Source organism: Hevea brasiliensis, chromosome 1, assembly GCF_030052815.1.
Source record: "Hevea brasiliensis isolate MT/VB/25A 57/8 chromosome 1, ASM3005281v1, whole genome shotgun sequence".
NCBI lineage: Eukaryota > Viridiplantae > Streptophyta > Magnoliopsida > Malpighiales > Euphorbiaceae > Hevea > Hevea brasiliensis.
In genome coordinates, this window is record NC_079493.1 from 120492565 (window position 1) to 120508870 (window position 16306).

At 25.9% G+C, this 16306-nt stretch overlaps 1 protein-coding gene across 1 annotated transcript; it reads right to left on the reverse strand.

Annotated features, from left to right (window-relative positions):
- Positions 1-2638: 2638 nt before the first annotated feature.
- LOC110656707 (uncharacterized) lies at positions 2639-12966 on the reverse strand. Its single transcript, XM_058149570.1, has 16 exons — positions 12816-12966; positions 12347-12655; positions 12061-12153; positions 11867-11937; positions 11577-11659; positions 11278-11410; positions 10314-10475; positions 8977-9052; positions 7364-7678; positions 6941-7024; positions 6744-6814; positions 6456-6538; positions 6156-6291; positions 4732-4893; positions 3474-4042; positions 2639-3047 (listed from the first exon to the last, which is right to left on the reverse strand). Exons 1-16 carry the CDS (start codon positions 12880-12882, stop codon positions 2906-2908), a joined length of 2556 nt encoding a protein of 851 aa, XP_058005553.1. The 5' UTR covers positions 12883-12966; the 3' UTR covers positions 2639-2905.
- Positions 12967-16306: the final 3340 nt, after the last annotated feature.

Below are 16306 nucleotides of genomic sequence, written 5' to 3' on the forward strand. Positions count from 1 at the left end.
AAAAAAAAAAGTGGATAAGATCTAAAGGATAGGTGAAAAGCTCAGTAGAGTTGGTTACAATGATGAGGATAAGAAGGAATAAGTATGCTAGGGACACACTAAGGGATGTTTAAAACAAATTATGGTGAAATGGTAAGATAAAAGAATAATGAAGCCTCGATTTAAGTACCAATGTGTCAGGAAGCACATCAGATAGTAAGAAATTTCAAACAGAAGGCAAGTAACTCTCTTTTCAGAAAAGGAGTAGGATATGATAAGTTGTTTTGACTGGATGGCTTAGGAATACGTAGACTTTTGTTAGGTTAGAGAAGAGGCCCAGCCCACTTTCTACTATTAATAGATAGAATATGAGCGCTTAACACTTGGATAGAGCTCTACATAACTAGTTACATAAGTTGGACAGGAGTTGATTTGAAGACCTTAGTAATAACACAAGTAAATTGGGAATTCGAAGTATCATTGGAATGAGAAGATGCATAGGTGTTGACCATTGGAGCCATAGGACAAGTAAAGATTTAGAATAAGATGCCTATGATAGGTGCTACGGGAAACATCTTATAGAACATTATAAGATAAGGAACATAAGTCATGTCCTTGGGAAGCAGAAATTGTTGAAACAAATGAATGAGGACTAAAGTCACTAAGAGACATGTTGGGGCGCGTTGAAAAAGGGGTAAGCACCAAGGTTGATTAAAGTTATGAGACATCAAGTCAAGTACAGAGAGATATAGTGAATACTTAAAAAATGGCCAATAAATAGTTAAGAGATAAGAGCGTCTCTAGTAAGAGATGATGATAATTAGGACACTCCAGTAAAATTAGAGAGCTGAGGAATGCGATCTATAGAAAAATAAAGCGTTTGAAAAATAAAGCGTTTTAACCATCTTTGCTTAGCTGGAGGAATAAATACTCGCACCTATCCCAATAGCCATATTTCTTTATTCCTTGTTTATTTGAAAATTTGATGACGAATTTTTATTAAGCGGGGAAGAATGTAACAACCCGAATTTTTAAATTATAAATAAAATAAAAGGAAAATATTATGTTATTAATATTATGAGATTTATTTGAATTGATTTTAAAATAAAGGAAGATAATTAAAAAAAATAAATAAATAAAAATAAAAAATGAAAACATAATATATATATATATATATATATATATATATAAAGATAGTTATATTATATTATATTGTGAGTTATAGTATTTTAATGTTAAATATTTTGAACATTTAACATAATAATAATAATAATAATAATAATAATAATAATAATAATAATAATAATAATAAAATACAGCTCTAAAAAACTGTTTGCCGTCCATCGTCCCCCTCTCTCTCTCTCTTCATTTTTTTTTTCCTTTTCCTTTTCTAGCAATAACTTTCTCCTTTGATCACCGTTTATAGCATTCTTGGTATCAATAGCTCATTTTAAGTTCTGGGCTAGATCTCTTTCAAACCGTAAATCCTACAAAAAATCTGAGACTACCAGCATGCTCCACTCGTCGAGGGCTTTGCAAAGACACAAATTTAAAATTTTTCCGACACTACAATTTCGATGGGTCTCTCGAATTACGCAGTGTAATATGATTTTGAGCTTGTAATGATGATTCATTATTGTTAACAATGGAAGAACCACGTAAATATTAGTGTTTTATGTGTTAACTTTATTTCCTTACAGTTTACATGTTTTCGCAGTGCTCAACAATTAATTGATACCAATACGTATTGCCTTTCAAGCAACCATATCAGTTGCGTGCCTCAATATTTAACCTATATTTTAGGAGGGTGCACTGTGAGCTTCTCGCGTCTCACACTGTCCACACAACTCTTTCTATGGAGACGCCAAACTCCTTTTTGAGAGAAGGATGTTCATCACCTCATTAAAACATTAAGATAGCTCACTTCAACATTATTTGCCATCACCTCATTAAAACATTAAGATAGCTCACTTCAACATTATTTGCCAATTAATTTGGAGGTGGTGGAGTCCCAACTTGAAATTCAAAAGACGTTTTGGACCTTTCCAGTCCAGTCAGAAGGAATAGAATGAGATGTTCATTTCATTTTTAAAAAGTGAAGCAAAATAATGTTGATAAATTCCCTCTTATCTGCGCAGGGTGAACTGTATTTCTTATTTGAATTAGAAATTAATTACTTAAAACTGCTGCAAAGAGGATAAGAGGAAAGCCTTGAGGAAAGCCAAAAAGAAGACAGCAAGAAAGAGTGGCACTAAAGAATAACCAGCTGTTCCACAACAAAGCAAGCAACTGCTTTCTGCTCATACAAGGATGAGAATGAGGATTTGCTAGAAACAATTGATATACGCTTTATGTGATGCGCAAAACCACAATTGGGAATGCATGATCTTCTCAGGTTCTTCAACTCTTGTAATTGAAGGGGAGTTGCCCTTCATAGTCCAGAAAATTTTGTTTGTAAAAACCTTCTTCTCTACAATTTTTAGTATAAATAGAATGGATGGGTATTAACAAAAAGGCTGTTTCATTATTATTTTTAATTTCTTAATTAAGGTACATGTAACTGGGGTGGCATGGACCCGGCTTTCTCTCACCAAAGCAAGCTGACGCCACAACCAAAACAATCTCAAATCATGGCCTAATATCATAATGAAATAGAAAATAAAGCCAGAAAATCAGTCAATAACCGTAATCAAGCCACACAGTACTTGTGTACAGAGAAGTACACTCAAAATTCATCAAATCAGAAGGAAAGAGAGGAGTTCTATGCACAACTCAAATTTACAAAATCACAAACCATATCTATAAATAAAAAACTATAAAAACCAATTGAACAAAAGGAGGCAAGTGCAGCGATAAGCATTGATGACGATGTCGATATATGAAAAGGGAACAGAGAGTTGTATATATTAATCGCACCTGAGGAGACTTAATCATCTTCATCTGCCGAACTCGTGCTTTCTTCTGTTGGGTAGATTTCTAAATTGTCGTTATGAGAATCACTTGGAAGCACATGACTTAATTTCTTGCAAATGTCATTGACAATTTCCTCAATTAACTTGGAGTCAGGCCTGATCATATGTGAACAACAAATGCTAGTAAGCCAGAATTAAGTGAATTAATATCAAAGCCAAATCTTATTCTTATCGACACTAAAACATGTATACATATATATAACAAGAATAAATTGCATCCATATACTGAGAAAACAAAAAGTTTCATTAATTAGATCCATATAGAAGATTTACTAAAAAACATACATATACAATAACAAAATTCACGACAGATGTATATCCAATTAATTAAATATATTCTAAGCACCTAGTCAATTTTCTTTTAGGAAAAGGAATTAACTAATTATCAAATAAATTTAAAACAAGATATTCAAGCATTCAACATGAGTCATCAGATATATGCGTGTGTGTGTGTGTATGTGAGATTAACTTTTTAAACCTAAAAAACAAAAGAATAATAAAAAATAATAATAATTAAGTTACTTGATATATCTTGAGTCCCATCCCGATAAGTTGCTTATTTCCCTCAAAGCATGGCTCCATCTATCCACCTTGTGTAAAGAGTCTTTAAGGTTCTCTGTAAGCCTGACAAATGCCCTTTCAAAACTACCTCTCAGCTTTCTAACATCACTTTGATCTACACCGTAAAAAACTGGTAGGACTATTTGTCCTAATGCTTGCTTGCATTCAAGTATTTTCACAAGCTCTTCCAAGCACCATGCAGAACCTGCATAATTTTCAGATAAAATGACTACTGCCACACTTGATTCTTCGATTATTTTCAAGAGAGCTGGTGAAATCTCTTTTCCTTCACGAAGTGTGTTATCCACGAAGGTATTGATATATTTTTGCTGCAAAGCATTAAGGAGATGGCTGAGAAAACCTTTACTGACATCGTCATTCCCTCTAGAACTAATAAATACATCCCATGTCTTCCGTTGGGAAAGGGTCGAAGAACTAGAAGCCATAGTAAATGATGAAAGATGGCTTATGGAAGTCGAGTTTAGCCCTATACTTTTCAATGGCATAGACCCTTCTAAGACTTCAACAATCTGCATCAAATAGCAATGGTAGAAATAATGCTTAATATTAATTAATTAGTACGGACAGTGATGATAATTAATTTACAAATACATTATTACATGTTTGGCTTTTTGTAAACATATTCCTTTTTTTAAAAAAAAAAAAAGAAATTTGATCAGTAATTTTATATCAATTCTAAAGGTTGTTCATAATTGTGTCCACTGATAAAAATTGAAAGTGTTATAGCATACCATAATAAAAATATTATTATTATTATTATTATTATTATTATTTTAAAATTTTGAGATCCATGTAAATGAATTTCATAATTTTATTAAAAAATATTTTAATAATATTATGTGGATCTTATAATTTATAAATTAATATTTTTACCATAATCAAAGCATCATGTAAGTAGAGTAAACGATTAATTTTATTTATTTAATTAATAAAAATAAATAAATAAATAAATGGAACGAAGCCAACTCTATATAAACCATAAATTATCCAAAAATTTCCTTTTATATTATTTTATTAAGGAATTAGTTGTAAATTAGGTAAGCAGGCACAATCAATTAAAATTTGTGTTTAAATTTACTTGAAATTAATTTATATAATTAATAATAGAATTGAAATTTAGGATTTATGAAAAACCTATTATAAACACAATTAATCAAGAATTTATGATAATTTATCTAATGCATATATATAATTTTACCTCTTTCATTCTTGGTCGAAAAAGTGCAGGTTTATAAATCGAAACGGCAGCACAACAAATCATTTTTCTTATTTCTTCTTTGTCGTACAACTCTCCCAATTTGGAATCAACAAGATCGACATAGTCATTATTGTTCAAAGCTTGTCCAATTCGATCCTTTGCCTGTATGTTGATAAGGGAAAGTATTTGTTAATATCAAGGTTTTTATAGAAAACCCAATTTGAGAATCAATGAAGATGTAAAATTGAAACTTTAAGATTTAATCATATTAAATCGATACATTATATATCGTCAATACTATTTAATAAATGAATAATTTTTATATATTAATATTAATATATTAAATTTATATTATGTAATTAATAATTTTTATGAATAATAATATATTAATATTAAAAAAATAAATTAACATTAGTATAGTTAATTATTAATTATAAATATATTTTATGTAGATTGTTAATTAAAATACTAATTGGATTTAAAAAGAATAATTTTCACAAGTACTTTATACATGGTCATCCCCTAATATAATTTAAAGAACAATAAATAATTTTTTCTTAAATATTTTCTATAAAAGTTATACATAATAAATTAAAATAAATGCAACAATAATAATAATTAAATCTCTAAAACTAGTTAAAGTTGGCTATATGGGTCTTTTTTGCCATTTAATTATGTTCGAAACTAATTTCATATAAATATTCAAAGCTTATAAATTTTTTTATATTGCTTTCTCAATGTCATTTGAGTTATCTCCTTTTGTATTTTCATTTCTTTTACCACTACTTTATCATATTTTCATGTTGAAACATTTTTAGGTCAATCAAGTTAATTTAAATCGAATTGTTAATTAACTCTCAATTTTAACAATAATTTAAAATTTTGTATAAATTAAAAAGGATTGGGAAAATTGCCATAAATTACTAAAAAATTGCCAATTAAACTCTATACTTTTTAACTCTTATCAATTATACCCTATAACTATCTAATGTGGCATCTCCGTGGTATCTGACATGGCATCTCCACTAGATAACAGTTTTGTTAACGGTAGGGTAAATTTGATAAGAGTTAAAAGTTTAGGATTTAATTGGCAATTTTTATAATATGAGGTAAAATTGTAAAAAATTAAAAAATATAGAATTTTTTGGTAGTTATCTCTAAAATTTAAATTAGATATATAAAAAAATTAATTTCTGTTAAATTCGTGCATTGCCACAAATATTTAATTAGTTATATATATAATGGAAGAATCGCTGATGAAAGTTTTGTATATTTTGTATTTATTCTCTAGTTGCATTATACAATAAATTATATATACTAATACATAATAATATAAAAATAATACATGATAATATAAATATATAGATAAATATAATAAAAATAAAATAATAACAGATAAATAAGAAAATGGAAAATTAACATACCCAATTAATAATGTTATTGCCTTGTTTATCGATAGGTCTTCTACCAGTAATTAATTCTAAGAGTACAACTCCAAAGGAATAAACATCTGATTTCTCTGATATTTCTTGAATATTACCATTTTCTGGATCTGCATAACTATAATGAAAAGTTGAGTTAAGACTTTTTTTATTTTTTAAAAAATGAAAATCTTCACCATATAAATTTTTAAAATTAATGTTCTATGTTGTTATTTTGTACTTTTAACTATTCAAAGTAGACTTTAACTGTCATTTAATTAATAAAAGAAACATAAATCTTACACATTAGTTCCCCTCAATAGACTGGTGATGTGGGTAACATCATCAATATCCGGCAAAAAATTTGCAAGCGAAAAACCTGCGACCTGATTAATGATTTATATAAATTAGTAGATATTCTGGCATATAATTTAATATATATAAAAAAAAAACCAAACACAATAAAACTAACTTTACATCCAAATATCAAATTAACGAAATCACAATTATTCAATATCTTCTAAAAACTATCTGGCATTTAATTGAGAGTTGAAATGCTAAAATTGTATTTTTATTTTGATAATATCTTACCTTTGGTTCAAAGTCATTATCAAGAAGGATATTATCTGTTTTGATATCTCGATGTATGATTTTAGGTTTACCTGAAAAATATATATGTTAAAAGAGTAGAAATTTTAACAGAATATAAATTAAAAAAAAAAAGAAATAAAAAATGCCAAAGCTCAATTGCTAATTATAGCTAGTTAATTAAAAATGAAATTACTTACAGTCTTCATGAAGATACAGCAACCCTTTTGCTGAGTGTACGGCGATTTTCATTCTCTTTGACCAATTCAAAATCGTGTTTGTTCCTATTATTAATAATATAAACCAAACTCAATGAAGATTAAACTATATATTTTAAATTGATTTGTAATTATGATTTAATATTACTTAATTATTTTTGAATTGATATTATAATTTCTTGGTTCGGATTTTGTGTGCCCATGTAACAATGTAAGGTTGGGGATATGGCGTGTGGGAGATGTGTAAGACTAACGAGTCAACATAAAAACATCTATCTGGCCAAGCCGAAAAAACCTATTTCGTAAGATCTTAATATCATAAATATTTACAGCTGCCTAGATAATTATATGTATGAATATTTCAATGATATGTAAATGATATCAAGGTCTAGAAAAAGCGCTTACCATGTAAATGATATGCCAAGGTCTTGTTGGGAACATACTCTAAAACAAGCAATCTATTTTGTCCCTCACTGCAGTACCCGATCATCTTAACAATATTTCGGTGTCTCACAAAGCCCAGGAACTCAATCTCCTCCAATTTATTTTCCAGCTTTCTTTTAAGCATCTTGATAGCAACGACTTCACCATCTAATGTTCCCTTGAAGACTTGACTAAAACCACTCTCGCCAAGAAGGAGATTGTTGGAGAAATAATCAGTTGCCTCTGATAGTTGTCGAAAATCATATTCCTTCAGCTTATGTATTTGAGGTATATCATCTGACCAAATTATAACGAGTCACATAAGATTGTAAATAAGATTATGTTTTAGCTTTATTAGAACTAATGTAAAAATTCAAATATAAACAATCTTATATGAGTTAAAATTATTATATATTAGAGTTAATTTAAATTAAAATAATATCTTTCATAAATAATAATTTACATTTTTTTTAATAAAATTGAAACGCAAAGCATCCTTTCATTTGTTCCGAAAACTGTAAACATTTTAATATTAAGGATGTTGACCGTTTTCTATTAAATTAATTACTTTAGAAAAATTCAATAATAAATAGAATGTCATGATTAAGGTAATACCAAGCCTTAATTAAGATTCTACCGTGTTTATGCAAATTCACAAGATTTTTTAAAATAATTTTAGTTGTCTCTCCTATTGGTTCTTTTATATATATAACAGATTTTTTCTGAAATTGAAATTGAAATTGATTTTAAAAATTAATAATTAAATTAATAAATAAAAAGATTTAACTCAAATTAAAAATTTACATAATTTTTTTTTTAATTTGCCAATACTCTTGGAAAATCTTTAGCAAAAACTTATTTTATTTTAAATAGGTAATAATAAAAACTATATAAATTTAGTTATAAATATTAATTCAAAATCCACCTCCAAGAATTAAAAATGTATACATAATATTCAACCATATAAATAAACATTTTTATAATGCTTTCTCGTAAGACATTTAAAGTAAAAATTGAAGCTTGTAATTATTTATAATTACTAAATATTTTAATAAAGTTAATTTGATATGGGTGTATAAATGTTTTAATAAATTATAAGAATAAGAGATTAAATTAACGTGAAATGTTTTTGGTTATCTATTCAAACAAATAATTGAGTAGTGGTAATTTTATAATTATAGTGGAAATAATTTTTCATTTTAAAAATAAATTTTTAAGCATAATTTTATATTAGAAGAAAAAAAACAACTTAAAATTATTTTCTTAAATGAAAATGATGAGTAAAAAAATAGAATTATATGTTTATGATTTTTTTTCTGCTTTAATTATCGTGAAAGCATTATTTAATTAATTATTTAAATAAATAATTAAATAATAATTTAGTAAATATATTAAGAATATTTTTTAAAATTTAATCTTTATTCATACTTTTATGTATATTGATGATTGATAATTAAATCTATTTTTAGTTCGTAGGTTCTCAGTGTTTTTATATACTGGACAAATTCAGTAATCATACGTAATAAATAAATAATAAATAAATAAATAAGGGCACGTCATAGTTGTTGTAAGAAATGGAAATTTATATCCGGTACCGTGTAAAGCTACGCTGCCGTCGTTCCCATCCATTAACTTCTCGGGAAGCATACTTCCTTCAAGAACTTCAACTATCTGAATGACATGGCAATTTTAAAAAGGTTATACATTTATTAAATAAGAAAGAAAATTCAAGTAAACAAAATATTCATAACATACATTTAAGATGTTATTTATATTTTATTATAATAAAAAAATTGAGCATAATAAGTAATTTAACTAATGTATGAGATTTTAGCAAGAAAGTGAATGACCAATTTCTTATCAAACTAAAGTCATTTTAATATTAATAAAATTTTTATGATTATAAAATTAACCATGTTATAATTTTAATAGTCTCACATTAATGCAAATAAAATCTATATAGATATATAAAACATACAAAAGAATTGTGAAAATAGAAAAAAGGATGATTTTTACCTGTCATCCTTCAAATTTTAGGATTATTTCAATTTCATCCCTTAATTATCAATTTGTTATAATAAAATCACCAATTTTAATTTAATTTAAAAAAGTAAGATTTTATATTTAAAATTTTTGGATTAAGTAATGATAGATTTTAAGGTCACTAAAGCATTTTTAACCAGTGATTACATATTTAAATTTGAATTTGCAAAAATTTTGTCAGAGGGATTTTTTTTAACTAAATTAAAATCAAGTGATTTCATTAACACAAATTATATTTAAAGAATAAAAAAGGAATAATTCTTAAAGTTGAGAGTGCTAAGTAAAAATTAATGTAAGAACTCATTATTGTTATGATTATTATTATCATTACAAAAAAGTAAATTTTCAGTGATGGATTAACATATTCATCGCTAACAATATAAATTAGTGATAAGGTTTTCAGTGATGATCATAATTCATCGCTCATTCATAATTAATTCAAAAAATTGAGCTTTAGCAATGAATTTTAATTTGTCATTAAAACCCTTGTCACTAAGTATTAACGATGAGTTAAGTGATGGATCTATCATTAATATATCATTAATTAATATTACTGGCTATGAAATTTTGATCCGTAACTAAATTCATCATTAAAATTTTTGGTTTTTTTTATTATTTAAAATAAAAGCATTATTATAACATCCCATTGATTGGGATATAAGAGCTCAAACTAGCACAAATAATTTTCAGACATTAAAATTATTGAATTCAAATATATAAAAAATATATAGACCCTTTTATTACTTACTTATATTACTTACTATCCCACCAATGTGGGACATGTATCCCAAGCAGTGTGATGTTACAACTATAAATCATATAACAAACCAAATTAAAACTAGAAGATAAAATAATGACGTTTGATAAAATGCATATAAAAACTTTTTACCTGTTTCATTTTTGGCCGAAATTGTGAAGATTTATACACAGAAGTATAAGCACAATAAATCATTCTTCTCATTTCTTCTTTGTCATACGAGTCTCTCAATTTGGAATCAACGAGATTGGCATAGTCATTATTGTTCAAAGCTTGTTTAATCCAATCCTTAGCCTGAATGTTTGAAAGAGAAAATATTTGTTAATATTTTTTTATCAAAATAAAACTTATTATTATTTTTTTTTAACTATCATCCAAATTATTTCTTTTCCTGCATATAATAGTTTAATTTAAAGGCAATATTTGTTTTAAGGGAGTTAAAAAATTTCCATCGATAATCTATAATATATAAAGCTACAAATAAAAAATATATAAAATTACTGAAAGATTAAAGGTTGATTGACATTGTTGTTATAAAGACTATTAAAAAAACATTTTTTTAAAATATATTAATTAAAAAATATTAAAAACTAATTTAAAGTTAAATTTAATATCTTTTAGTCATAAAAATTTCAGTACCACTAAATCTGGCATGTAAAATAATAATTTTCAAAAAGTAACTTTTTAACATTTTTACCACAATCTCAAACGTAGTACAATATTTACTTATATATATATATATATGCCTAATTAATTTATTTATTTTTTTATACATTTTAATTTTGATTAATTAATTATCTATTTTTGTTGAAATAGAGTATTTTCATTAATTTTTATAAATAGTTAAATATTTGAACATTTTTATTTAAATAAAGTCTAAGTCTAAAAGAAATTTGGAAAGTGAAATTATAGAAGGAAAATGAGTTAGAAAACAAAAGTAAATAATTAAAAATTGAAGCCGAAACTAATATATACGCGCGTGTGGTTGTGTGGGTAAGACATATATGGGTTGGTGTCTTTATATATATATATATATAAAGTAAAATTATGGAAGGATTATAGAAGGAGAAGGAAAATATATATATTAGACTCTTACCCATTCAACGATAGAAATGTCTTGAATCAAAATTTTTCTTCCTGTAATTAATTCTAAAAGTATAACTCCAAAAGAGTAGATATCTGACTTTTCTGAAATTTTTTGAACATCGCCATATTCTGGATCTGCATAACTATAATAAAAGACTAAGTTAAAATTTTTTTTTTCTCCTCTGAAAGATGCAAATCTTTTTGCTGGATTTTTTGTGTTTTATCTGTTATTATTTTATTTTATTTTTTTAACTATTCAGAGTATAATTATACAAAGTCATTTAATTAGTAAGAGAAAAAAAATCTTACACGCTAGTTCCCTTAATTATGCTAGTGATGTGGGTAACACCATCGGTATTTGGCAGAAAATTAGCAAGCGAAAAATCTGCCACCTGAATCAATGATTTATGCAAATTAGTAGAATTTTTTTTTTTTGCAATAATTTAATATAAAAAACAACAAACTATAATAAAATTAACTTATATCCAAATATTATACAAATGAAATCACAGAATTTTTTCAGTATATTTCAAGAAATTGTTTGGAATTTAAATGAAGGTTTAAATGTTAAAATTGTATTTATTATGAAAAAATCCTACCTTTGGTTCAAAATTATAATTAAGAAGAATATTATCTGCTTTGATATCTCGATGTATAATTTGAGGTTCGCCTGAGAAATATAGATGCAATTGAAACTTTAACAAAAGAATAGATTAATAAAATAAAAAAAATTAATTCAATATACACCAAGACTCGATAGTTAATTAGTCTAGAATGCAGTAAGATTACTCACAGGATTCATGCAGATATAGCAACCCTTTTGCCGATTGTAAGGCAATTTTCATTCTTTTTGACCAGTTCAAAATTTTCTTTTTTTTTCCATGACCTGTTAAAAATATATATCGAATGCACGTAAGAGCAATTTGTGTTAAGGTTAGGGACATGGTGTAAAAGGTTTGTGTACCTAAGAAGTCATACTTAGGCCATTTGGCCAGGTAATAAAGCCTAATTAGTAATAAGATCTTAATATATCATATAATCATATGCACGAATATTTCTGTGCATAAAAAAGCACTCACCATGTAAATGATATGTCAAGGTCTTATTAGGAACAAACTCTAAAACGAGCAATCTATTTTTTCCCTCACTGCAGTGCCCAATCATCTTAACAATATTTGGGTGTCTCACACTGCTAAGGAACTCACTCTCCTCCCATTTACTATCCAGCTTTATTATTTTAAGTTTCTTGATAGCAACAACTTCACCATCTAATTTTCCCCTAAAGACTTGACCAAAACCACCCTCGCCAAGGAGGCAGTCGCTGTTGAAAAGACCAGTTGCATTTGCTAGTTTATCATAACCATATTTCTTCATCTTATATGTACCATCTGAAAAAATTATAACACGCCACAATTAGTTAGAGGAGGGAAAAAAGAAAGAAAGAGCATCAGTTTAGTGATAGAAGATAAACAACAGAAGTATAACTCAAGAGGCTGCATGGCTCTATTACTTTGGACTCATTATACAGTGTCAGCTAAAACGATATACCTTTAGTGTCAGAACTGGTGTTGCACCAACCCACCAAAAGTTGCAGAGGAGCTACAGTTTTCCCCATGGTGACAATATGATGGCTAGAGGTTTCTTGTATATGCTGTTATATATTCTAATCGAGTGAAGAAGGAGGGAGGGTAGGTGAGGAGGTAGACTTGTTTTTTTATTTTATTTTTAAAGATTATACATAAACACCAGAATTAATTTTTCCCCAAAAGAATGCAAATAAATTATTTCTGAAAATCGCCATAATAAATTATTTAATTTTTTTATTGTAATAAATAATTTAAAAAATAAATAAAATAAATAAAAAATTATAAAAGCTATCCTGTTTTTATGTGATCATGTTTCCATTAGCGGGATTCATGATACTAGTGGAGAAAAAAAAAATTTGTTTGAAATTATAATCCCATCCAATGTCACGGCTAACTTTCAGTAAATATTTTATTCACATGTTGGATGAGAGTTATTCAATTGGACATTTTATAATATATAGACCAAGACCAAAAGGCCATTAGCCATAATTATATCCATGATAACGACCTTATGTCAATTTGTCAGATTTTAACAATGCAATCGTCATTGATTCTGCCCAGGTTCATGAAGTGGAATTTAATATTTTTTCATATCAATAAATGATTTTAAAAATTAATTAAAAAATTGTGAAAGATGATAAAGCTGTCATGTTTTTAATGAGGTCATCTTTCCATTAGCTGGATTCATGATGATATATGTGGAAAAGAAACACTAGTTTGTTTGATAGTATGTTCCCACCTAATATCACACCCGATTTTCACTAGAAATTTTATTCGCATATTGGATGAGAGTTATTCAATTGGACATTTTATAACATAAAAACCAAGACCAAGAGCTCATTGGTCATAACAAATTATTTAATATTATACATTGCAATAATCTTTTTCATCTCACCTAATTTCTTGCCTAACTTTCAGTAGATATTTTATTCATATGTTGGATGAGAGTCATTCAATTGGATATTTTTATAATATATAGAACAAGACTAAGAGCGATCATGAGCTATAATTATATCCATGTCAATGAACTAATGTCAATTTATCAGATTTCAACGGCGGAATCGTCATTGATTCCGGCCAGGTCCATGAGGTGGAATTAAAAAATGTATATAGTTTTATATCTTTTATTAAATATAAAATTATATTAAATGTTATTAAAAAACTATTATTAATTTTTGACATAAAATTATAATTGATTAAAAAATGATAATTTTAAAAATATAAAAAATATATATTAAATTATATTATTAAAATAAAATCATAAATAATCGTACAACTGGCGGCAATCATTATATATTAAATAAAGGATCATTTCAAAAATATTTATTAAAAGAAATATTGATAAAGCTGTCATGTTTTTGATGTGGTGATCTTTCCATTCGCTGGATTCATGATGATAAAAGAAATAATCTTTTTCATCTCACCTAATGTCACGCCTAACTTTCAGTAAATATTTTTTTCATATGTCGAATGAGAGTTATTCAATTGGATATTTTTTATAATATATAGATCAAGACCAAGAGCGATCATTAGCCGTAATTATATCCGTGACAATGACCTAATGTCAATTTATCAGATTTTAAGGGTGTAATCGTCATTGACTCCGCCCAGGTCCATTAGCTGGAATTTAATATTTTTTTCATATCAATAAATGATTTAAAAAAATAATTAAAAAAATTATGAAAGATGATAAAGCTGTCATGTTTTTAATGTGGAATTTAATATTTTTTTCATATCAATAAATGATTTTAAAAATTAATTAAAAATTTGTGAAAGATGACAAAGCTGTCATGTTTTTAATGATGACATATGTGGAAAAGAAATACTAGTTTGTTTGATAGTATGTTCCCACCTAATATCACACCCAACTTGCACTAGATATTTTGTTTGCATATTGGATGAGAGTTATTCAGTTGGACTTTTTATAACATAAAAACCAAGACCAAGAGCTCATTGGTCATAACAAATTATTTAATATTATTTATTGCAATAATCTTTTTCATCTCACCTAATGTCACGCCTAACTTTCAGTAGATATTTTATTCATATGTTGGATGAGAGTCATTCATATGAGAATTTTTTTTTTTAATAAATTTTAATATCTAAATTTATTTGAAATATATCTGAATTTGTCTTCTCATAGTTATATTATTTAGAAATAAATTTTAGATTTTCTCTTCTATATCGGATTCTGCTTCTCCATTAGTGGGTCCCATCTTCTCTTAATGGATATTTTTAACTTTTTAACGGTTCAAAATATAGTGTAGATTATTAACTTTTTTTTTTTATTGAAGATTTTAAATTTTTAAGTACTAGTAATGAGATCTTCTGTCAATAAAATTTATTAATACGATTTGTTCTTTTAATTAAATTTGATGGTTAAAATTCTTCTATGAGCCACTGAAGTAATTAGTTCTCAAAAGAGTAATATTGTAAAGATTCTTTTGTCATTCAAAATGAAAAAAAAAAAATTAATTATTACTCAGAAGATTTCTATCTAAATCATCTTTGAACAGAAGTTTACATGTCTATATTTATATTTTTTTCTTCTCTTATAAGAAAATTATGTTATGCTTTGATACTTATTAATGAATTGCTAAAATTTATATATATATACACACACTGGCTCGGTCAGTGAATTGGTAAAGATAGAGAATAAGAATTTAAGATTCAATAGGATTTAATCAGTATAATATTAAATAAATATTCAATTTATTATAAAATTAATAGCTTCTTTAAAAATAATAAAAATAATAAATTATTATAATTAGAAGTTTTTTATATATTATATAAATAATAACTAAAATAAATTTACATAAATTTTAAACATGTAAATAATTTTTAGAAACAATTAAAATTTTTTAATTAAAATTTTAAATAATAATATTTTATAATAAAAACTATTTAGAATTCCATAATAATAAATTTATTTATATCAATAAAAAAATTAATATATTAAAATTTTATAGAACAATGTAAAAAAATTTAAAATAAAAAATTCATTCATATTAATATATTAATAAAATAAATTATTAGTATTAATTATTTAAATCAGAAAATTTTTACTTTTTCCATACTTATTTGTTACCTACCGTGTGTATATATATAGTTGGGAAAAAAGTTATATCAAATTTGAAGTGTGGTTGTAGTGGTAAGCAACACTTAAGTGCTTCAATGTAGGGATGACATTTTATTCAACCAAACTCGATTAAATTTTTTTTATTTCGATATTGTATGGAGTGAGGTTGAGGAGAAGGTCTTCGCATTTTGAATCTCCGTATGATAATATACTTTTTTTATTAAAAAAATTATTTTTATATATTTATGTATATAAATACTATAATTTTAATAAAAAATATATGTATATTATTAAGATTATATTTAAAACTTATATTTTCAACTTATAATTTATTTTTAATACATAAATTTATATTATATAATAATAATAAATGA

What these genes read in the sequence shown, in the direction of transcription:
- LOC110656707 (XM_058149570.1), bottom strand. Translation starts at nt 12,882, where the DNA reads ATGGGGAAAACTGTAGCTCCTCTGCAACTTTTGGTGGGTTGGTGCAAC. An exon ending in CTTGACATATCATTTACATG is followed by an intron (nt 12,154 to 12,346) that starts GTGAGTGCTTTT and finishes TATTTTTAACAG; the next exon opens with GTCATGGAAAAAAAAAGAAA. An exon ending in ACATTTCTATCGTTGAATGG is followed by an intron (nt 10,476 to 11,277) that starts GTAAGAGTCTAA and finishes TCAAACATTCAG; the next exon opens with GCTAAGGATTGGATTAAACA.